General features: G+C 35.6%; 1 protein-coding gene across 7 annotated transcripts in view; it reads left to right on the top strand.

The window, feature by feature from the left end:
• Positions 1-20,967, top strand: part of LOC129798850 (neurofibromin) — a 43,991-nt gene that overhangs the window by 11,206 nt on the left and 11,818 nt on the right. For 4 of the 7 annotated variants that reach the window (XM_055842258.1, XM_055842260.1, XM_055842259.1 and 1 more), the window contains exons 7-13: positions 107-221; positions 3,414-7,063; positions 9,282-9,443; positions 9,544-9,640; positions 9,749-10,770; positions 12,532-12,627; positions 16,805-17,176. In XM_055842258.1, the coding sequence (XP_055698233.1) occupies positions 107-221; positions 3,414-7,063; positions 9,282-9,443; positions 9,544-9,640; positions 9,749-10,770; positions 12,532-12,627; positions 16,805-17,176 (5,514 nt within the window). The remainder of the gene's footprint in view (positions 1-106; positions 222-3,413; positions 7,064-9,281; positions 9,444-9,543; positions 9,641-9,748; positions 10,771-12,531; positions 12,628-16,804; positions 17,177-20,967) is intronic. The other 3 variants (XM_055842264.1, XM_055842262.1, XM_055842263.1) reach the window with 1 other exon arrangement.

Genomic DNA, 20,967 nt, shown 5'->3' with positions numbered 1-20,967 from the left:
ACACACATTTTCACTGCCATTGATGTGTAAAATGAGCATTTTATGAATGAATTATCAGGCCTTTAGAGTGGATAGATTTCATTCAATTTATTCCTTTGTATTTCAGTTCCTCCTGACAATCGGCGGTGTTTGTCTCAATCGACCAGCCAACGACGATGGGCAAAATACAAAGCTGACGCGGGTGAATAAGACCTCCCAAGTGCAGAATGCCTCTTCCATGGGTGAGTTTGTTCAATAGAAAGAATGGGAATCCTTCACTGTAACTTCTTTTCAATTTTCTTGTTTGCCCCCTTATCAAATGTATATGAGATTTTTATTTAATTTTAATTCATTTTTTTTTTTTAAACATTGAATTATCAAAATTTTACTTGGGGAATTCTAAGTTCTTTTCAAATGTTGTTTATGGAATGAGAAAATTCTTAGCTACATTAGAGCGATGAAAAGGGGGATTAGAGACAAATGAAACCTGAACCTCTCCCGAATAATTATTTTTGATAAAAGAATTTCCGAAAGGAAAATCCTTCGGAAAATTATCTATCCAAATTAATATAATCCAACTACGTCCCGGGGTTTTGTTTTGGGTAGGATACTGTAGCAAAGAAGATCCCGGAATTATGCATTTCTGGATAATGCCTTTTTGGTGCATTGGCAATCAATTTGTGAAATCATTTTGCTGCTCGAACTCAAACAGAAAGCAGTTATATAATCCTAACAAAATTTCATGTCGTCCGATCGAGCTCAAATTTGGCCAAAATGTGTTTCGTCACTTCATATGGGTGGCTAAGTTACGTTCCCGGCCGGCCGCTCTTTGGAGCTTAATAGCTCCTAAACTAAAAGTGACAAAAACATTTATTAAAATGGCCAGAACTCCGGTTCTAATGGTCAGAATTTAAAAAGTTGGAGCTTTTTGGAAAGCTCTCGTGAAATGCCACTTCCCTTCTAACATCGGAAGTTCGTAAAACCACCGCTAGGGGCGTTATTATAAAAACAAAACTTATCAATTTTCTAAGTTAAATAACTCTAAAATTCCATTATGCATCGGGCTCAAATTTTAGTATGTTGTAGTCGCATTTTATACCTATCAAAAAAAACTTAAGTCGCTCGATAACCCCTGACCCGAGCTATAGGTGTCAACGTTCGAATATTGACCGGCCTCTATCTCCGGTTTTAATTAACATTCTCACCTAAATTTGTGCACCAGCGCTTTTTTTTGTAATAATTAAAGTGGAAGATACTGCAATCACTTATAGAGCTTAATGAAGGAAAACATTGACTGGGAAACTTTGTCTAATTGTTACTGTAATCACGAGTGTTATGGCCTCTACACATTGGAAGCAATTTTCGTCAAAAATTGCATTTTTGACAGAATTTTGACGGACGTTTGTGCCTATAGCATTGCACGTAATTTCCTTCAAGAAAGCAATTTTTGATGAAAATTGCTGCCAATGTGTAGATGCCTTTAAGCAAAATTCATCAGATTTTTGTAAAACTCCAGATTTTTTAATTTTCCCAATTATTTCGTGCTTAAAATTTTGAATGTAATTAAAATTTTACAGAGGGCATGGGTTATTTTTTAATGGGTACTCCCATTAAAAATTTGTACCATTAATAACTTATAATAACTCATGTTAACCCCACCGTACCTTGCGGCCATCGCCGTCTTAGCGTTGGTGACCAACCTCCAGGGTAAAACGATGGAAAACCCCTTCATAGGTTGTATGATCAGGTTTACACTTTTACAATATTATTAATGGAGAGTCTGTCCATGAGTGCCTTAATGGTAAGAGATGGGTGTAGTCATATTAGCTGTTTGGCTACTGTGCACCACAAATTGTTGTAATTAAAAAGAAAAAAAAGACGAGAAAAGAAATAAAAAACGTGAATTATACAAATAATAAATGACATCAAACAGTGAGCCACAAAAAAAGAAATATATAAAATTTAAAGAAAGAACAACACAGAGCATCAGAAAGTGGTTCCGAATCACGGGCGCAAAGCCGAACCCCAAGCAGTTTAATTGGCCTCTCCCTAAAGGTGTCTACACATTATGAGAAATTTCTATCAAAAATGAGCTTCAAGAAGTGTCTTTCAAGAAAATTGCCTACACATTGGGGAGAATTTTTGACAAAAAGATGGGTTTTTGAAGAAAATTTCTCTAATGTGTAGGCAATTTCTATCAAAAATCATATCCAATTCAAGGAAATTTTCATCAAAAATTTTTGAAAGAAATTACACGCTACACATTAGAACAAAATTCATCAAAGTCATTTTTGACAGAATTCTTGAAGAAAACCATCACGATTCAAGATTGTTTTTCATGAAAATTTGTCATTTCCTGCTGGAAAAAGTGAAAAAAGCGTTTCGTCAAGTATAGTAAATGGGATAGTATTTAGTGAATTTTTGTGGCAAATTTTCCAAAAATGCAAGAGAATGGTGTTTTTTTTTGAAGATGTCATTCCTAGTGGAATCCAATCCAGCCTTTGAAGGAATATTTACCCTGATTTTTCTTCAGAAATTGCCGGAAGTTAATGCATCAGTGTATTCCTAAGATGTTCTTCAGTACAGTGGCTTCGTACTCCATGGATTAAAACAGAGGAGTATGCACTAGGATAGTATTCACTAAATACTATCCCAAGCAACTGCACCAAACGCTTTACTCACTTTTTCCAGCAGAGAAACAACAAATTTTCATGAAAAACAATTACAAGAGCATGAGACTTCGCAATGATAGCAAATCTGTCAAAAAAATTTTATGGAATTTATGCACAAGTGGAGTCATTTTTCTTCAAAAATACGGATTTTTCTTTTAAGAATATTTGAAATAATTCTTGATGAAATCAGCTCCAATGTGTAGACACCTTAAAGTTGTAATGGTAGGGGTATTTTTTTTTAAACAAAATCCAGGTATTGAAACTTGATTAAATCAAAACTTATCTAAAGAACGTGATTATACGAGTGAATCGTAAGAGTTTCTTTTAATGGAAGGAGCCTGAAGGGCTCTCCTCAAAATTGTAATGGTAAGGCTGGTTTATTCGAAATCAGTTGCATAATATTTATTTAGTTTTGAAACTTTATTTGGTAATTAATTTTGTAAAAGACATGGTTTAGAAAACTTTTGGGCAGATCGTAGAAGGAAACAGTGAAGGAAACAGTGAAGGAAACCTAAAGAAATCAATGGGGTGACATGATAACTTATTTTCTATACTATCGACTGTCGATTCTGAAAAATTTAAATTTATGTTACAATTAATGGCCCAATAATGCGTAAAATGTCTACATTCGCTTAATCTAACGGATATAGATTTATCGGATTTATCGATACTATCGATTCGATAGTGTCGAAAAGTTATCATTCCAACCCTGATGAAATTACTTCCTTTAGAATGTAAAACAATGATATTTATTGTTTTTAGCGTCCCTTGCGCATTCAAATTCTTCCCTATCGAGCTCTACGAGTTCTGGTAGGGGCTCATTGCATCCCACAACTCCGGCTTCTGCGTCCTCAACCAAGGAGGAGCAGCCGGAGAAGCATCAGAAGAAGGAGGAAGTGGTATTCTGTCCAGTAACTCAATTTATTGGACAGTTGCTGCGTCTTTTGGTGTGCAATAATGAAAAATTTGGTCAACAGATTCAGAAGCATGTGAAGGAATTGATTGGGCAGCAGATGTCTGCCCAGCTCTATCCTATTCTCTTTGACCAAATCCGATCGATTGTGGAGAAATTTTTTGATCAACAGGGTCAAGTGATTGTTACAGATATCAATACGCAATTTATTGAGCATAGTATATATATCATGAAGAGTATTCTGGATGGGAAGCAGGCAAAGGATCAAAATGATCAGCCACCTTCCAATGAGCATTTGAGTGTGACGAGTATTGAGGGAATGATGCTGGGAATTGTGAGGTATGTTCGGCATTTGGATATGACAGTGCATGCAATTCACATTAAAACGAAACTGTGCCAATTGGTTGAGGTGATGATGAAGCGTCGGGATGATTTGGCCTTTAGGCAAGAGATGAAATTTAGGAATAAACTTGTTGAGTATCTGACAGATTGGGTGATGGGAACATCACACCAAATTGCACCACCAAGTTCAGGTGATGTTACGATAATTACGAGAGATTTGGATCAGGCTTGTATGGAGGCTGTAGCGGCTCTGTTGAGGGGTCTACCGCTGCAGCCTGAGGAGTCTGACAGGGGGGATTTGATGGATGCAAAGAGTGCATTGTTTCTCAAATATTTCACGTTGTTTATGAATTTGTTGAGTGATTGTGTGGATACTGCAGAAGCTGATAAGGATCCGACGAATCCGCCACTTCCGCCGAGGCCGAGAATGGCAGCGGGGAAGTTGAGAACTCTCCGTAATGCTACGATTCAGGCTATGTCGAATCTCTTGAGTGCCAATATCGATTCGGGACTTATGCATTCAATTGATTTGGGGTATAATCCTGATCTGCAGACACGGGCTGCTTTTATGGAAGTTCTCACGCAGATTCTGCAGCAGGGAACGGAATTTGACACATTGGCTGAGACAGTACTGGCTGATAGATTTGAGCAGTTGGTGCAGTTGGTCACGATGATTAGTGACAAGGGAGAACTGCCAATAGCCATGGCTCTGGCCAATGTTGTCACAACGCTGCAGATGGATGAATTAGCTAGAGTTTTGGTGACTCTGTTTGATGCTAAGCATCTTCTGTCCCCATTGCTGTGGAATATGTTCTACAGGGAAGTTGAAGTGTCTGACTGCATGCAGACGCTTTTCCGCGGGAATTCGCTAGGGAGCAAAATCATGGCATTCTGCTTTAAGATCTACGGATCGAGTTATCTGCAGAATTTGCTAGAGCCGTTGATAAGGCCACTTTTGGATGAACATTCTGCCAGTTTTGAGGTAGATCCAGCTAGGCTGGAACCTCAAGAGGACATTGAGCAGAATCGAAGGAATCTCATAGCTCTGACGCAGAAAGTTTTCGATGCAATTATCGAATCTGCTGAGCGATTCCCACCACAATTGCGATCAATGTGTCATTGCCTGTATCAGGTGCTTAGTAAGAGATTTCCCAATGTTCTGCAGAACAATATTGGGGCTGTGGGAACGGTGATTTTTCTCCGGTTTATCAATCCGGCTATTGTGTCACCGCAGGAATTAGGAATTGTTGGCAAACAAGTACCGAGTTCGGTTAAACGTGGCTTGATGCTGATGTCGAAAATTTTGCAGAATATTGCCAATCATGTGGAATTTTCCAAGGAGCAGCATATGCTCTGTTTTAATGATATTCTAAGGGTGCATTTTGAGACAGCCCGGAGATTTTTCATCCAAATAGCTTCGGATTGTGAAACTGTTGATCAGACATCGCATAGCATGAGTTTCATATCGGATGCCAATGTTTTGGCACTGCATCGACTCCTGTGGACACATCAGGAGAGAATTGGGGATTATTTGTCGAGTAGTCGGGATCATAAGGCCGTGGGGAGGAGACCTTTTGACAAAATGGCTACGCTTTTAGCGTATTTAGGGCCTCCGGAACATAAACCTATCGATTCGCATTTGCTATTCTCCTCATATGCTAGATGGAGTTCCATTGATATGTCCTCGACGAATTTCGAGGAGATCATGGTGAAGCATCAGATGCATGAGAAGGAAGAGTTCAAGACACTCAAATCCATGAATATTTTCTATCAAGCTGGAACGAATAGGAGTGGCTATCCGGTTTTCTACTACATTGCCAGGAGGTATAAGATTGGCGAGACAAATGGTGATCTCTTGATTTATCATGTCATCCTCACCCTTAAGCCCTTCTGTCATTCCCCCTTTGACGTGGTCATTGATTTCACTCATACTTGCTCAGACAATCGCTTCCGGACGGAATTCCTTCAGAAATGGTTCTACGTCCTTCCGGAAGTTGCCTATGAAAATGTTCAATGTGTTTATATCTACAATTGCAATTCCTGGGTCAGGGAGTATACAAAGTTTCACGATAGGATTCTCGCACATTTGAGAGGAAACAAAAAATTAGTATTCCTCGATAATCCACAGAAACTTGTGGAATTTATCGATGTGGAACAACAAAAACTCCCAGGGGCAACTCTGTCCCTCGATGAGGATCTCAAAGTGTTCAGTAATGCCCTCAAACTCAGTCACAAAGATACCAAAGTTGCAATAAAAGTTGGACCAACAGCCCTACAAATCACGTCAGCTGAGAAAACAAAAGTTCTAGCTCACTCCGTTCTTCTCAATGATGTTTACTATGCCTCGGAAATTGAAGAAGTTTGTCTGGTGGATGATAATCAATTCACTTTGTCCATTGCCAATGAAAGTGGTCAATTGAGTTTCATTCACAATGACTGTGACAATATTGTCCAGGCTATAATTCACATAAGAAATCGCTGGGAACTCAGTCAACCGGATTCTGTGACGGTTCATCAGAAAATCCGTCCAAAAGATGTACCAGGAACTCTTTTAAATATGGCTCTCCTGAATCTAGGCTCCTCAGATCCAAATCTCCGGACAGCAGCTTACAATCAACTTTGTGCCCTCACGGCAACCTTTGACCTCAAAATCGAGGGGCAACTCCTAGAAACACAAGGACTCTGCATTCCCAGCAACAATACCATCTTCATAAAGTCCGTTAGTGAAAAATTGGCAAACAATGAGCCACATTTGACACTGGAATTCCTCGAGGAGTGCATTCAGGGCTTCCAGAGGAGCACAATTGAGCTCAAACATCTCTGCCTGGAATATATGACGCCATGGTTGAAGAATCTCGTGAGATTCTGCAAGGCTTCCGATGAATCAAAAAAACAAAAAGTCTCCCAGATTCTCGAAAAACTCATCAACTTGACCATTGAGCAGAAGGAGATGTATCCATCGATTCAGGCCAAGATTTGGGGATCAATTGGGCAAATTCCAGAACTTATCGATATGGTTCTGGATAATTTCATTCACAAGTCTGTAAGTTCAGGGTTGGGATCGCCTCAAGTTGAGATCATGGCAGACACAGCAGTGGCTCTGGCATCTGCAAATGTACAGTTAGTAGCTAAGAAAGTCATTGGAAGGCTCTGTAGGGTAAGTCCTTTTCAATTTAACTAATAATTTGTTCTTAAAAAATTACAGCTAAAATATTTCAGCTTCATCGTGTTCTCTGATTGGCTAACTCCGATTAAAAAAAGTTTGTTAAGCCGACAAACAGATCTTGTTAAAATTTTGTCAAAAGGATGTTGTTTACCAATTTGACGAAAGTTTTTTTCATATTTTATATACTCTGAAAAAAATGTTTTGTCAAATTAACAAGGCAAGTTTGTAAAAAGGATGTTCTTCCATACAGCATATGGAAAAGTTTTGTCAAATCGGCGACAAACTTTTAACAAGATCCAGTTGATCTTGTTAAAAGTTTGTCAAAAAGGTGTTTTACTATATAAAATGCAAGAAAAAGTTTTGTCAAATTGAAAAATAATATCCTTTTGACAAAATTTCAACAAAATCCATTTGTTCGTTTAACAAGATATTTTTTTCAGAGTAGAAGAACGTCCTTTTGACGAACTTTTCTTGTAATTCACGTGAATAATTCAATCAGAAAATGTGTTTCATATTTTAAAATTTATTGTTAGAGAATTTTTTTCATTTTTTTTTAACAATTATAGTAAGATGGGGTAACTGGATCGTTTTCCAAAGAGTGCTACTTAAACGCTTGTTTTTGGACTGATGAAAATCTTTTTTACTTCATCTAAATTCATAGAATTATTCACAGTTTCATTTAGAAACATAATATAAAAAAAATATTATCAAAAATATTAAAGAAAATTTATATAATAAAGATAATACTGAAATAAGTCAGCGTGCTCTAAGTGGATCGCCTTTTCGCTAATTCACTTTTAATTAAACCTTTGGATTTAAAATACTTTTTTCACAAGGAAAAAACAATAAATGATTTGAATCAAGCAACTGTCATTAGCGAAAATATCACTGCTGGAAAATTTTTAGTGAAGAACCCAGCTGGCACAAGATTGAAATGAGTCGATTACAGTCACTTATTTAATGGATAAAAATATTATTTTTGCTTTTTCTCAAACTTTAATAGTTATATTATGTTACTGTAGTGACTATTTATTACGGAAATAAAAATAAAAATATTATTTTAAGTGGATTAGTGATAAATAATCCAGATAGCGAAGCGCCCGGATTAGCACATTTGACTATATTTCACAAAGATTTTTTATAACTTCATTTTTTTTTTTAAAGCTTAGGAGAACATGATAAATTATGACTGTTTTTTATGTACTGGGGGTCCCGAGATTATTACATATTTTTGGAACTTTTTGCATACTTTCAGGAGACTTCTTTTGAATAAGTTACGGCAACACCGTAAAATATGCAAAATATTCTTAGCCCCAATTTATTGGGCTATTTTTAGCGCCATCGGTTTATAAGTTATGCATTTCACATTTACCGCTTCGAAAAAAATGCATACATTTAGGGGCATATCAAAAAGTATTTCACAAATGAGTTCCTAGTGATAAGCAAAGATAGATGTGTTTGCATACTACCGTTTCTATGCATAATCCCGATATGCATAATCCCGGGACCCACTGTATAGAGTGTTAGTATTTGATTTGCAAGTTAAGCTCCGCCCATTGAAAAAAGGTGACGCCCCTGATGAAACTGTAGTTCCAATTTCAACTAAATTTGAGACCATTTTTACTGCTCAAAATTCAGGGAGAGAACAGTATTAATCCCTCGATTTTTCACCCCCATAAAATATATTAAAATGATAAAATGCACGGACTTTTTCTATTTGAAAAATATTCTCTATAATTCCTATGAATAAAATAAGCCACGCCCATTTATTTATTTTTATTTTAATCTGGATCTTTTTTAGAGTGATAAGGATTTTCGTTTTATAAATTTAATGGTGCGGCTGGACCAAACCATGGTCCAAATCATGAATGAACCATCATTTTTGGAAAACAATTTTGCAGTGGTCCAACTATAAATTACACTTCCGAAATATAGGAGGCGTGGCTTATTTTTTTAGAGGGTTTATGCATCCTACGCTTGATATAGTGGGAGTATTTATTTGGGTTATGAATGAATACTTCGTCAACCATTAAAAATCATTTTTATTCGTTATATATATATATATAAACCTTGAGAGGGCGTGGCCTATTTTCCTCAACGAGACTACAAGCAATCTTTCAAATTTTTTTTTTAAATAGAAAACAATTTTTAGCAATAGAGTTGTAATTTAAATAGATAAAAATATCGATTTATTAATATGTGCTTTTAGGTGATGGACAAAACATGCCACTCTCCAACGCAATTTCTCGAACAACACGTCATTTTTGACGATATCGCAATTTTGGCGCGGTATTTGCTTATGTTGTCGTTCAATAATTGCCTGGATGTTGCTCGGCATTTGCCGTACTTGTTCCACACTGTAACATTCTTGGTGAGTTTTTTCCTCTTTGGAGCAAAAATAGTAGCAGTTTTATATTAGATAAATCTGTATGTTGAGTGATGGAGTGGATTGAAATTCTCCGTGTTTTCAGGTTTGCACGGGTTCACTGTCAATGCGTGCTTCCACTCATGGGTTGGTCATCAACATCATTCATTCCCTGTGTACATGTACAAAGCCCTCATTTTCAGGTTATTATCCCTTTCATTGTAGAGCATTCATTAAGATTTTTTCAATGCATTTTTTTTGGTGATCCTGTGTCTGGAATTGATAACTTTTCTTTATGCGGTTCCTTGCAGAGGAAACCCAGAGAGTTCTTAGATTGTCCTTGGATGAGTTCTCTCTGCAGAAATTCTACCTCCTTTTTGGCATTAGTAAAGTCAAGTCGGCTGCTGTAACGGCTTTTCGTTCAAGCTGTAGGCATCCGAATGATCGATGGCTGGGAAATGAACGGGTTTCTCAGGCTCCACCATCTGATAGAGAACGCTTGGCTTTGCCATCTTTGGAAGTTATAACGGATGCCCTTCTGGAAATCATGGAGGCATGTATGAGAGACATTCCAGATTGCGATTGGCTGCAAACGTGGACTTCACTGTCCAAGAGTTTTGCTTTCTGCTACAATCCAGCACTTCAGCCAAGGGCTCTCATTGTCTACGGATGCATCAGTAAAAGTGTCACAGATCAAGATGTCAAGCAATTACTGAGGATTCTGGTGAAAGCTCTCGAGTCCTTTACAGATATCACTTTGATTGAGGCTCTGGTGATGTGTTTGACACGTTTGCAGCCACTCTTGCGTCCTGAATCTCCTATCCATCGGGCGCTTTTCTGGGTGGCCGTGTCAGTCCTTCAGCTGGACGAGGTGACTCTCTATGCAGCTGGATTGGCGCTCTTGGAGCAGAATCTGCACACACTTAATTCGCAAAGCTTGTTCGATAAGCAGAGTCTCATGGATGTTATGATGGCTACCAGGGAACCACTGGAATGGCACTTTAAGCAATTGGATCATGCTGTAGGGTTGTCCTTTAAGAGTAACTTCCATTTTGCCCTAGTGGGACATCTTCTCAAGGGCTTCCGTCATCCAACTCCGACCACAGTTTCGAGAACTTCGCGAGTTCTTACGATGCTGCTGGGAATCATTGCTAAACCCCTTCGGAGAGATAAGTTTGAAGTGACACCGGATAGTGTGGCTTACTTGACGGCTCTTGTGGCGGTTTCCGAGGAGGTCCGGTCGAGGTGTCACGTGAAGCACACTCTATCCAGATGGCCTGGTGAAGCGAATCCCAACGAAATAAGCGATACAACGAACATATCTTCTCAGGCGGTAAGTTGTTCTTGATCATTTGATTTTTGTTTTGCTAAAAGAAAATTATCGAATTTTATACACAACGTTGAAATTGAATAGTTTGGAATAATTTCTAATTTAGAATTTTGAGATTTCCTTCGTCAGTATCTCAGATGAACTAAGGAAAAGAAGACCACGAAGAAGTACAGTTCTATCTTTTAAATTCAATAGTCTGAAAAAATTAGGTTGTCCTTCATTTTCAGTTGAAGTTTTTCATATATAAGGCACTTAGTGAGTCAAGTGATAGAGTATTCGTCCTACGATGCCGAATCCCTTTTAGGTCACCAGAAAATTTTCTGGCATTATGGTGTTATTCTAACAAATAATGAACATGTTGATTTAGCACTTTACTGTTCTCAAGTGTTTCTACATTAGCGACATTTTTTGTATTGGTTCCTGTCTCGATTGTTAAGTGGTTTTAAAACACGGTGAGGGATGGGAAAAACAGTCGAGACAGAAACCAACACAAAAATGTCGATAATGCAGAAGCATTTGAGAACAGTAAAGTGCTAAAACTACATGGTAAAAAGGGTATATCTTTCTCCTGAATATGTTTTTTAGCACTTTATCCGCTTTACTGTTCTCCAATGCTACTGCAATATCGACTTTTCTTTGTATTTGTTCCTGTCATGACTGTTTTCCCCAGTCCTTGCTGCGTTCTAAATCCACTGAAAAGTCGTGACAGAAACCAATGCAAAGAAAATATGATTTTGTAGAAACACTGAAGAACTTCACTTAGATGGCTGCAACATTCCTATAAGGGACCGGGCCCTGTCGTAAAGTCCCTAAGACGCACTTAAGAACAGTAAAGTGCTAAAAAGAACATGTTCATTTTTCATTGGAATAGCACCTTTAAATGTGTACTAATTGCGTCCAGTGTGTAAGAACAAAGAACATTGCATGTTCCGAACTTCCCTTGACGAAAGGCCTGATTCGTGTATGGAACGTTGTGTTGGCGTTATCTACTCAAAAGTGCCTAAAAATTTAGAAATGATTACAAAAAAAAATACCCCATAGCTTTACAATTTACAGGAAAAAAGTACTTATCGCTACTACGGAAAACCATAAGTCGAGACACATACCAGCTAACCATAAGCTTGCTTTTTATCTTCGCCACATGTCCCCTTTTTTCTAGTATTTTTATTCACAAATTACCATATTTTAGATAAAAGAAGAAAATACGATCATTTATATTGGGTCAAATCAAAACTTATTTATTAGTGTGTATCTCGGCTAATTATAAAATTTCACGTTTTTTTGGGAGAATTGCGTAATCTTTGTCGAACTATCTTGCACTTATTTATTTATCGGTCGTGCGATATTACACGGGCACAAATTTAACCCATCGTACAACTACGTTAATATTTTTATAGCTAGCTAGGACAAACACCATTAGACTTTGTTGTCCGCGCTCCAAGGAATTATATAAATATTTCTATTTATTAACGTTTATACTATCAAGAAATCACAAAAAAATAAATAAATTTTCTATTCAGGCTTTAATTAAATTGAAAGAGAACAACACGAAGTTAATTGAGATTTTTTTTTACATCTATTTGGTATGTGTCTCGGATTACTGTTCTCTAATCGAAAATTTGGACGATCAATATCTGAGTGGAAAGCTTAATAATTTATTTATGTTAAGCTATTGAGAAAAAGATGAAGTGAAATTCATCGAAAGTTCAAGCTTAAATTTTAATCCTTATCTAGAATTTTTGTTGTTTCAACTCTGTATTCCAGATGGGAATGCCTCTATCACGTCGTCAGAAATCCTGGGACATTCTCGATCAGTCTGCCATTTCATATGCACGTCAGCACAAAATTCAACCTCATCAGGTAAGAATACATTTAATGTGTGAATGATTTAGTTGAATGATCCTCTTAGAGTTTGGTATTTTTTGGTGACCCTTGAGAAAGTCCAAAGAGATGCTGTTGGACTTTTTTGATATTTTACATGTGTACCTTAAAGCTATAAATCCCTCAAGGTATCTACACACACAAAGGGTTTATAATAAAATTCAGTGAGAATTTTATCATACCAACATCTATCAGCTGGTGTTTATTGCAAAAAAAAATATGATAAATCCATGCATCCTTCATGTGATGATTTCACTGGAGAAAATTGTCGTAGAGTAGACATTTGTGAGTTTTTCCTTCAGTGTCTATATTATGATTTTTCTTTAAATAATTTCTCTTCCTCTTTTGGAGAGTGTTGTTAATTTTCAGAAAGTTTTAGAAGAGCACATTTGATGGCGTAAAATATGAAGTGCTAGTTTGATATTTGTCTAAGAGTAGTTTTATTTGTCTATAGACTAAAATCTAAAAATAAATCTTCTATCTTTTCCTGTTTTTTTTTTTAAGTTTTTTTTTTGGGGATCCTTTACTGTAACTTTTTATTACTTTTATCACTGCAGGGAGGTTGTATTTGACTTTTTGAATGAGCTCTGTGTATTTTTTAAGCCACGCCCTATAAAGAGTTGATGGCAAATAATAAGCCACGCCCTATAAAGAATTGATGGCAAATAATAAGCCACTCCTTCTGTATAATCCTACGACGAGATGTCCTGGAAGAATTTTCGGGTTGTTCAAAATTTTCAGTAAATTTTCAGGATGTGTAAGATTAATATCAATGCAATAGTGACATGATATTCCCACCTTTTTGGCCACGCCTACATGCGCAATATTTTACCCTAATGAAATTCAATCGATTGAAATTTTACCTTATATACTTCCAAACTGAAATCAGATATAGTTGTCTCTTTCTGTCAAATGAAAATTAAAATTGAAATTAAAAATGAAATTGAAATTTTAATTTTCATTTGACAGAAAGGGACAGCTACATCTGATTTCAATTTGAAAGAGTAAGAGGTAAAATTTCAATCGATTGAATTTTACTCAATTGAAAAGGTGTGCCGGCGCCATTAAGAATTAAAAACAAAACTTATAATTTTGATTTCAATTTGTTTTTGCGGCTGTAATCTAGTCAAAATTGTTTTTGCTATTTTTTGTTGGTACTTTGGCGACTATAGCTCGATTCTACTGAACTAATTGAATTCTTTCCAAGGAGAAAATTGAAAACCTTTAAATGGCCGATAATTCTCTAGAACAGATGTAGCTTGTGAAAACGACAGCAGAGGCGCTGTAGTCTCAAATATCTCAGAACGGTCAGAACACATAGAAATGTTGCAGTTTTTAGCAACTTCAATCAAATGTATCTCGAAAACTTGAATTGTGTCAAAAATGTCGTTTTGTGAATTTGATAGAGAAGTTTATTGAGTTTATTAGTCACATTTCTCTCTTATACATTTTTTGTAGGATTCTTTTTTAACTCTGATATTAAAGTTCAAACAAAAATCTAGCACTTGGTTAAATAAAGAAAAATCTTGAAGAGAGAGGGAGTTATGGTGATATTCCAATGAGAAATGAACATGTTTTTTCGTGCTATACTTTTCTCAAATGCTTCTGCATTATCGACTTTTCTTTGTATTGGTTGTTGCCACGACTTTTCGGTGGTTTTCCCGTCAAATAATTTCGTCAGATATCTTTAAGATTTCTGCAGAAAATATCTACACCTCTGCCGAAAATCTGCTGAGAAATCTGTAGATATTACTACGAATTTTATTTAGGCTTGGAACAAAATTCGTCAGAAATTTTTGCAGATTTTCTGACGAATCCTGTTACATACTCTGACGAATTTCTGTTGATATTTTGCCGATTTTCTGTAGATTTTTCTACATTCCAGACTTTCCAGACAGCTGTGTCTGAAAAGATGGAATATTTTTCACTGAAGTTTGGAAAATTCTATAGAGTTATTCTTGGTGATTTCACAGTGTTTATATAAAATAAAGAATTCTGTGACGTCGTGTTATAAGTAGAGAATAGTGAAATTAATTCTTTAAACACAGTGTCGACCTAAATTTCGTGTGAATTTATTCGATTGGCGATTTTTAAGAAATTAGTATTTTTGCCTCGCATCTTTTAGATATCTAAAATGTTCAATCGGTAATGCTTGTTAAGCAGAGCATACCATTTTCTTTGTAACTTCTGCAGTTTCTTGATAAATCAACAATATTTTTGTTGAGACAATGGAGACTATTCAGATTTCCTATGCAGAAATTCTGTCGAGAATCTGCAGATTTTAGGCAGAATTTCTGCCGAAAATCTACAGATTTTCTATGCAGAAATTCTGCCGAAAATCTACAAATTTCCTCTGAATGTACTAGAATATACCGTTACAATTCAAAAAACCTCCGAGTAAAATCGACAGGTAGAGCAATGATTTGACGGGTTAGAACACAGCGAGGACTGGATAAAATAGTTGGGACAAGAACCAACACAAAGAAAAGTCTGTAATACAGAAGGACTTCAGAACAGTGAAGTGCTAAAAAAGAGGAAATCTTTCTCCCAAACATTTTTACTGCTCGAACTCCACGGAGAGAGCAGTATATTATAATCCCTCGATTTTTTCACCCCCCCCCCCCAAATTTCCACCTTCCACCCCCCGGAGACCAATTTTATCAACAAATCTTTACGTTTTAGACGATTTCTGAGAAATGTCGTCACGCTGTTTGTCCGTCTGTCCGTCCGAGTGCCGCCAGCTCTAGAGGCCAAACGGTAAGAGATAGCGACTTGGGACCTTCGGAGGACATGGCCCTCATTTTCCCCCACCCCTTCCCTTCCCCTCCAAAACCAGTTTTTTGTTGGGATATCTCGAAAACGCGTTGTGCGATTTTTTTCATTTTTGGATATATTTTAGAGATTACCCAGGCGGACATTTCGTCTTTATACGAAAATACCGTTGAATCATTCCTAATAACGGGTTTTCAAGGTCAAAGTTTAAAAAGTCCCTATGGGGCGCATTTATTAAGCGAATGGGGTCATGTTTGGGCTCGTTAAAAAGGTCTTGGAATTTCCGACAAAACTGAATCGGTTCCAATCGGTTTTAAAAAGGTAATGATAATGAACCAATTCATAATAGATAACTAATTTTAATCAGAAAATCAATTTTATTATTTTAAAACTATTTTGAGGGATCTTTTGAGTGATTTATGAATAAGTTCAAATCGGTTGGGAACCGGTAAACGGTAAATGATGCGAAAGTACTTTTGCGGTATAGCATCTAAGTCACGAGTTCGAGCATTCCGCAAAGCCTGGGACGCTTTGCCACCCTTTTTTTAGTAGATACTTACTTATACTGTTTGTATCTGCTTCTGCATTATTGACTTTTTTTTAGGTTCCTGTCACGACTGTTTTTTTCTAGTCCTCGTTGTGTCCCAAAACTACAAAACAGTCATGACAGGAACCAATAGACAGAAAAATTAATAACGCAGAAGCACATAAAAACAGTCATGTACTAAGAAAATGTTTGAAAGTAAGTATTACCCATTTTCATATTTTAATGAAATAGCACCATAAGTCTCCAAAACTTGATCGTTCTTAGGAAATAGAGAAAAATCTGACGATTTATTACTTCTTTTATCTAACATTATTCCAAAATCACTATAAATTTTGTATAAGTATTGCTTTATACGCAATTTAAGTTTTGTAAGGGGCGTGGCCTATTTTTCAAAGACAATATTTGGGGTTATTAGCTCTGAAAGCGTTTTAGTACTTCTTGATTGTATATAAAAATAATTTTAAAAAATAAATAAATGCTTTCACATGCTTATATCAACTTAACAAGGGGGCGTGGCACAGAAAACACTGGGCGGGGCTTACTCAGAAGGTTAAATATTATGTTCCTTCATGAGAAAAAGTAAAGTTATAAGTGAAGTTATTGTTTTTTTTTATAGAAATTTAGCGTGTTAAAGATTTTTTGACTAGAAAATAATGTAAATCTATCAGAAACTAGAATGACTGTGTTTAGAGTTTTGGATGGATCGAGTGAATGTTTTTTTAGGTGTTGTTTGGGTTCGATAGTGAAGATAGTAAAGAAAAAAAAATAAGAGTCGAGAATGATGTATGCGTGAATGATGGTAATGCAAACAAATATAAACTCGTTACGATTATATAGGATCCACCCATCAGGGGCAAATCATGGCGGAGCCTAGATTTGAGTCATGGCCAGACCATGAGCAACCAGTTAGCCAATATGCCAAATTCCAATTTAATCACCACTACTGCAGCCACCTCGCCGAACCCCATCAGTGGCGGCGGCGTCCACTTTGGCGTCCCGGTGGCCATTCCTGTGCCACCTGTCGCTCACGCCGCCGCCGTGCACGCACACAATTGCCAACGCCAAGATTTTAGAAATCGTAGATCATCATCCGAACCCGTGCACAATGCCATCGTGGCACTTGCCAATGCCGAAGATACTGTTCAGGCGTCATCGTCGAAAAATAGTAGTGGCTTTATCGATTGCCTACAAAATATCTCACCGATTAAAGTAAGACTATTGCTTCATAAAACACACATTACACAACACTTCCACTTCGATATTAAAAAAAACTATCGAGACACTCTTTTTTGTTTTCTTTCAAAAACATCAAGAGTTGATTTTTGTTTATGGGGAGCTCTATTCCTTTCAACTCTTCTCAAATTTCTTAATTTTTACACGTTTTCGATTTTTAACACTATTTAGGGTCAAACTGTGGAGGTTCGTGGATTTATATTGAAAAAATGATTAAAAATTTATTTGTACGGCTTGGTTGGAATAAAAATTTTGGTTCTTATGCCCAACGCACAATAACTTTTGTTTAGTAAACATGTTTTTGACATTTCAATAAGAGTGAATGAAACATAGATCTAGTCATCTCGCTCATTTTCATGGGAAATTCTGAAAACATGTTTACAAACAGAAGTTATTGTGCGCTGGTCATTATGTCCAGCGTACATTAACTTTTATTTTTTAAATATGTTTTTGACATTACAATGAGAGTGAATGAAACCTAGTTCTAGTCATCTCGCTCACTCCCATACGCAATTTTCAAAACATGTTTATAAATAAAAATTATTATGATCCGCGCACAATAACTTTTGTTTATAAGCATGTTTTCAAGATTTCCTATGAGAGTGAGCGAGATGACTAGATATAGATTTCATTCACTTTCACTGAAATGTCAAAATCATATTTACCAGGCAAAAGTTATTAACTCTGGACATTATGACCAGACAGAATAACTTTTCTTCATAATGCTTTCAAAATTGTCAATGAGAGTGAAAGAGATGACTAGATCTAGATCTCACTCGCTCTCATTGAAATATTAAATACATGTTTACAAAATAAAAGTTATTGTGCGTTGGATATTCCATTCTTTTTCATAAGAAATATTACTGACTTTGGTTTATTATTTTCAATTAAATTTGTATTAAATTTAAATTTGTATTTGTATTCTACTTCTTCTACTACCGAATAAAATAAAATATTCGGATTTTTTAAAGCTTTTCTATCCTTCATAAAAGTATATTTGCAAATTTTGAGTAAAAAAAACTCTAAAATAGTTTTCGGTTACGCCTCTTTTAGAAGATTCATTTACTTAAATTACGATTTTTTTTTGTTTTCAACAATAATAGGGAAAAGTACTCTCCCTTCGAATGTTCATGTCTTCGAATAATGTGAATTTATTTTACTTTTCCTATGAGACTTGCACAAAATTAATACATAATTATCAATAATTGACAATAAACTAACTAATATTTAATAAAAATGTGTAAGTCTCTTAGGAAAACTAAAAGAAAATTCACATTATTCGAAGGCATGAATGTTCGAAGGGAGAGTACTTTTCCGTAATGCTGTACAAACTACGCCCCAAAGGGATATTTTAAAAATTCCCGACATCCCGAATACTCAAAATTTTCAATGCTTCTTTATCCCGAAAAGCCAAAATCACTCTCGTTCTTTGTATTTGAGCAACCGCGTTCTGCAGCATTTCCGGATCGAAAGTATTGGTCAAGGATGTCAAGGATCCTTTAATTGAAACTCTTGTTCTTTTCTCCATTCATCCATGGTCTGCATTCAGTTCTTTATTAAAGCTTTGTTTATTTTTATAGATGACTCACAAATTTTTGTTGAGTGTGATTATAATTGGTGAACGCTAATCTTTCTAAAGTTCAGCATTCCGGCCTTAATGAATGGATTTGTCCGAAATTCCAATAATTTTCAAACTTTTTTTAGTGGCCTAAAATTGTCGGATCTAGGGGAAATGCTTTTAATTTGGGACAGGGTGCATACACTCTAATGTCTTAAATGTAAAGCGCAATATTTTGAAAAGAAATTGAAATTTTTGTTACTTTTCAAAAATATTGTTTGGAACCTTGAGTTTATCGTCTTTGGTTTTTCTAAAATTATTCTTAATACGTTAAAAATATATACATGAATTTAATTGTAATTTTGGACACCTTGCTCGTAATTTCGGACACTGCTTACTATTTTGGACAGCTGATCCTCCTCAATAGAATACCTACTCTCCTCCATTTCGAAAACTAAACTCACCAAGTTCTCTTTCTGTTAATGAGAAGAACCGCAGGACGTCTTAAGAAGTCCGGAAGCTTTCCATAATTTATTAAAGAGAGTTGACTTCGGTACTCCAAGTATGCGCACATTTTCTTATTTATTTCTCTTTTTCTGCATCTGGTTTGTAGAAGTTATTCTTCTTTGTTTCCTTTGCTTTTGTTGGGTGGTCTGCTACTTCAGCGTTGATACGGGACCCAGAAAGCCCAAAATACTTCTGGTTCTTAAGAAGTGAAAACACGGGATTTCGACATTTTAGCTTCTCCTCCTTTATTTCTCGCCGGAATTTTCAGGCGTGGAATAAAGGAGGAGAATCTAAAAGTTGGAAGTCCCTTGTTTTCACTTCTTAATAACTATTTCGTTGGCCGAAAATCATTATACTTCTGGTTCATTTAGGAATATGGCCCATTGCTGTATGAAACCAACAAAGCTTAATGGCACAGCAATGCCAAGTCCTAGAAACTTTAGGCATTATACAACTTAATCATTACTAATAATAAATATTTATAAAATTTTGAGTTACGGAACAAGTGGCCAAAATAAGGAACATAGGTAACTTCAATGGTGAACCTCTGACAAAATTATCTACTTTTTTTTAATATCGCTTTAAAATATCTAAATAACTAAAAAAGACTGAAAAAAAAACAAAGTTTTATCAGATTTCTCGTAAGGAACTGCTCACGCTGAAGTTTAAACAGGCTATTTTAATTCAAATCATATTCAGAATTGAGCGAATTTAGTGTCAAAAGCTTCTAAAAAGTATAAAAATTTGATATAATACATTATTTATTAAATGTTGGAAGATAATTCCATAATTATTATAATCAATTTATTCGTAGTGTTCAACTTTATCTGCAAAGTGTCCAAAATTAGAAGCTGTCCCAAATAACAAGCATTTCTCCAAACCCATTCTCATCAGCGGAATATTTACTCTTGAGATTTCCTATTTCGCACTTCTATTAAAAAAAAATTGCAGAAAAGGGGATTAAAATTAAAAATTTGAGTAAAAATAAGGTGTATGATGATGGGACGAGGGGGAGTATGGCAAATTTCGACCAGGTTCAATATAAACACCAATGTTTTGAGTTTGAATTGTCATATTTTTAATACAAATTAAAATTAATTTGTATTAATAATTTGCAATTAATAATTTTAATTAATATTTCAATTAATATTAATTTTAGTAAACTGTTTTCAATACAATGAATAAAATTGCAGAGTAGACTATTACTTTATGTGCAATTTTTAACACAAAGTTTCTTCTGGATACAAAGAACTTCTCCAAGGCTTTTCTACGGGATCTCGTTTTTAAACGTTACTTTAACAATATACAATCTTTTGGAAATTAAAAACAAAAACTAAAATTAAATTTGAGAATTATAACAAGTGTCCAAAATTACAAGCTGTCCAAAGTTAGACACAGTTCTTTTATTCCATTTTCCTCTAACAAGTCTATTTCAAAATTAATTTTCTTTTATCAATCTTTTTCAACATATTTTTTAAATCATTCAGAAAAGTATCCACTGTTATTCTCATTATTTTTTATTTCAATTTATAAAGAGGGCGCGACCGTTTTGTAAGTGAAAACTTAGGTCCCTTCCACTAAAATTAATGCGATGATTGTCTGGTACAATACAACTATTTTGTTTTCGCAAAAAGAAAAACAAAGAAATTTCTTAAATATTATGTCTCTAGAAGAGGACGTAAACTTGATCACATTTGTAGAC

This window comes from Phlebotomus papatasi, chromosome 1, assembly GCF_024763615.1.
Source record: "Phlebotomus papatasi isolate M1 chromosome 1, Ppap_2.1, whole genome shotgun sequence".
Taxonomy (NCBI): Eukaryota; Metazoa; Arthropoda; class Insecta; order Diptera; family Psychodidae; genus Phlebotomus; species Phlebotomus papatasi.
This window is presented reverse-complemented; position numbering and strand designations above follow the sequence as displayed.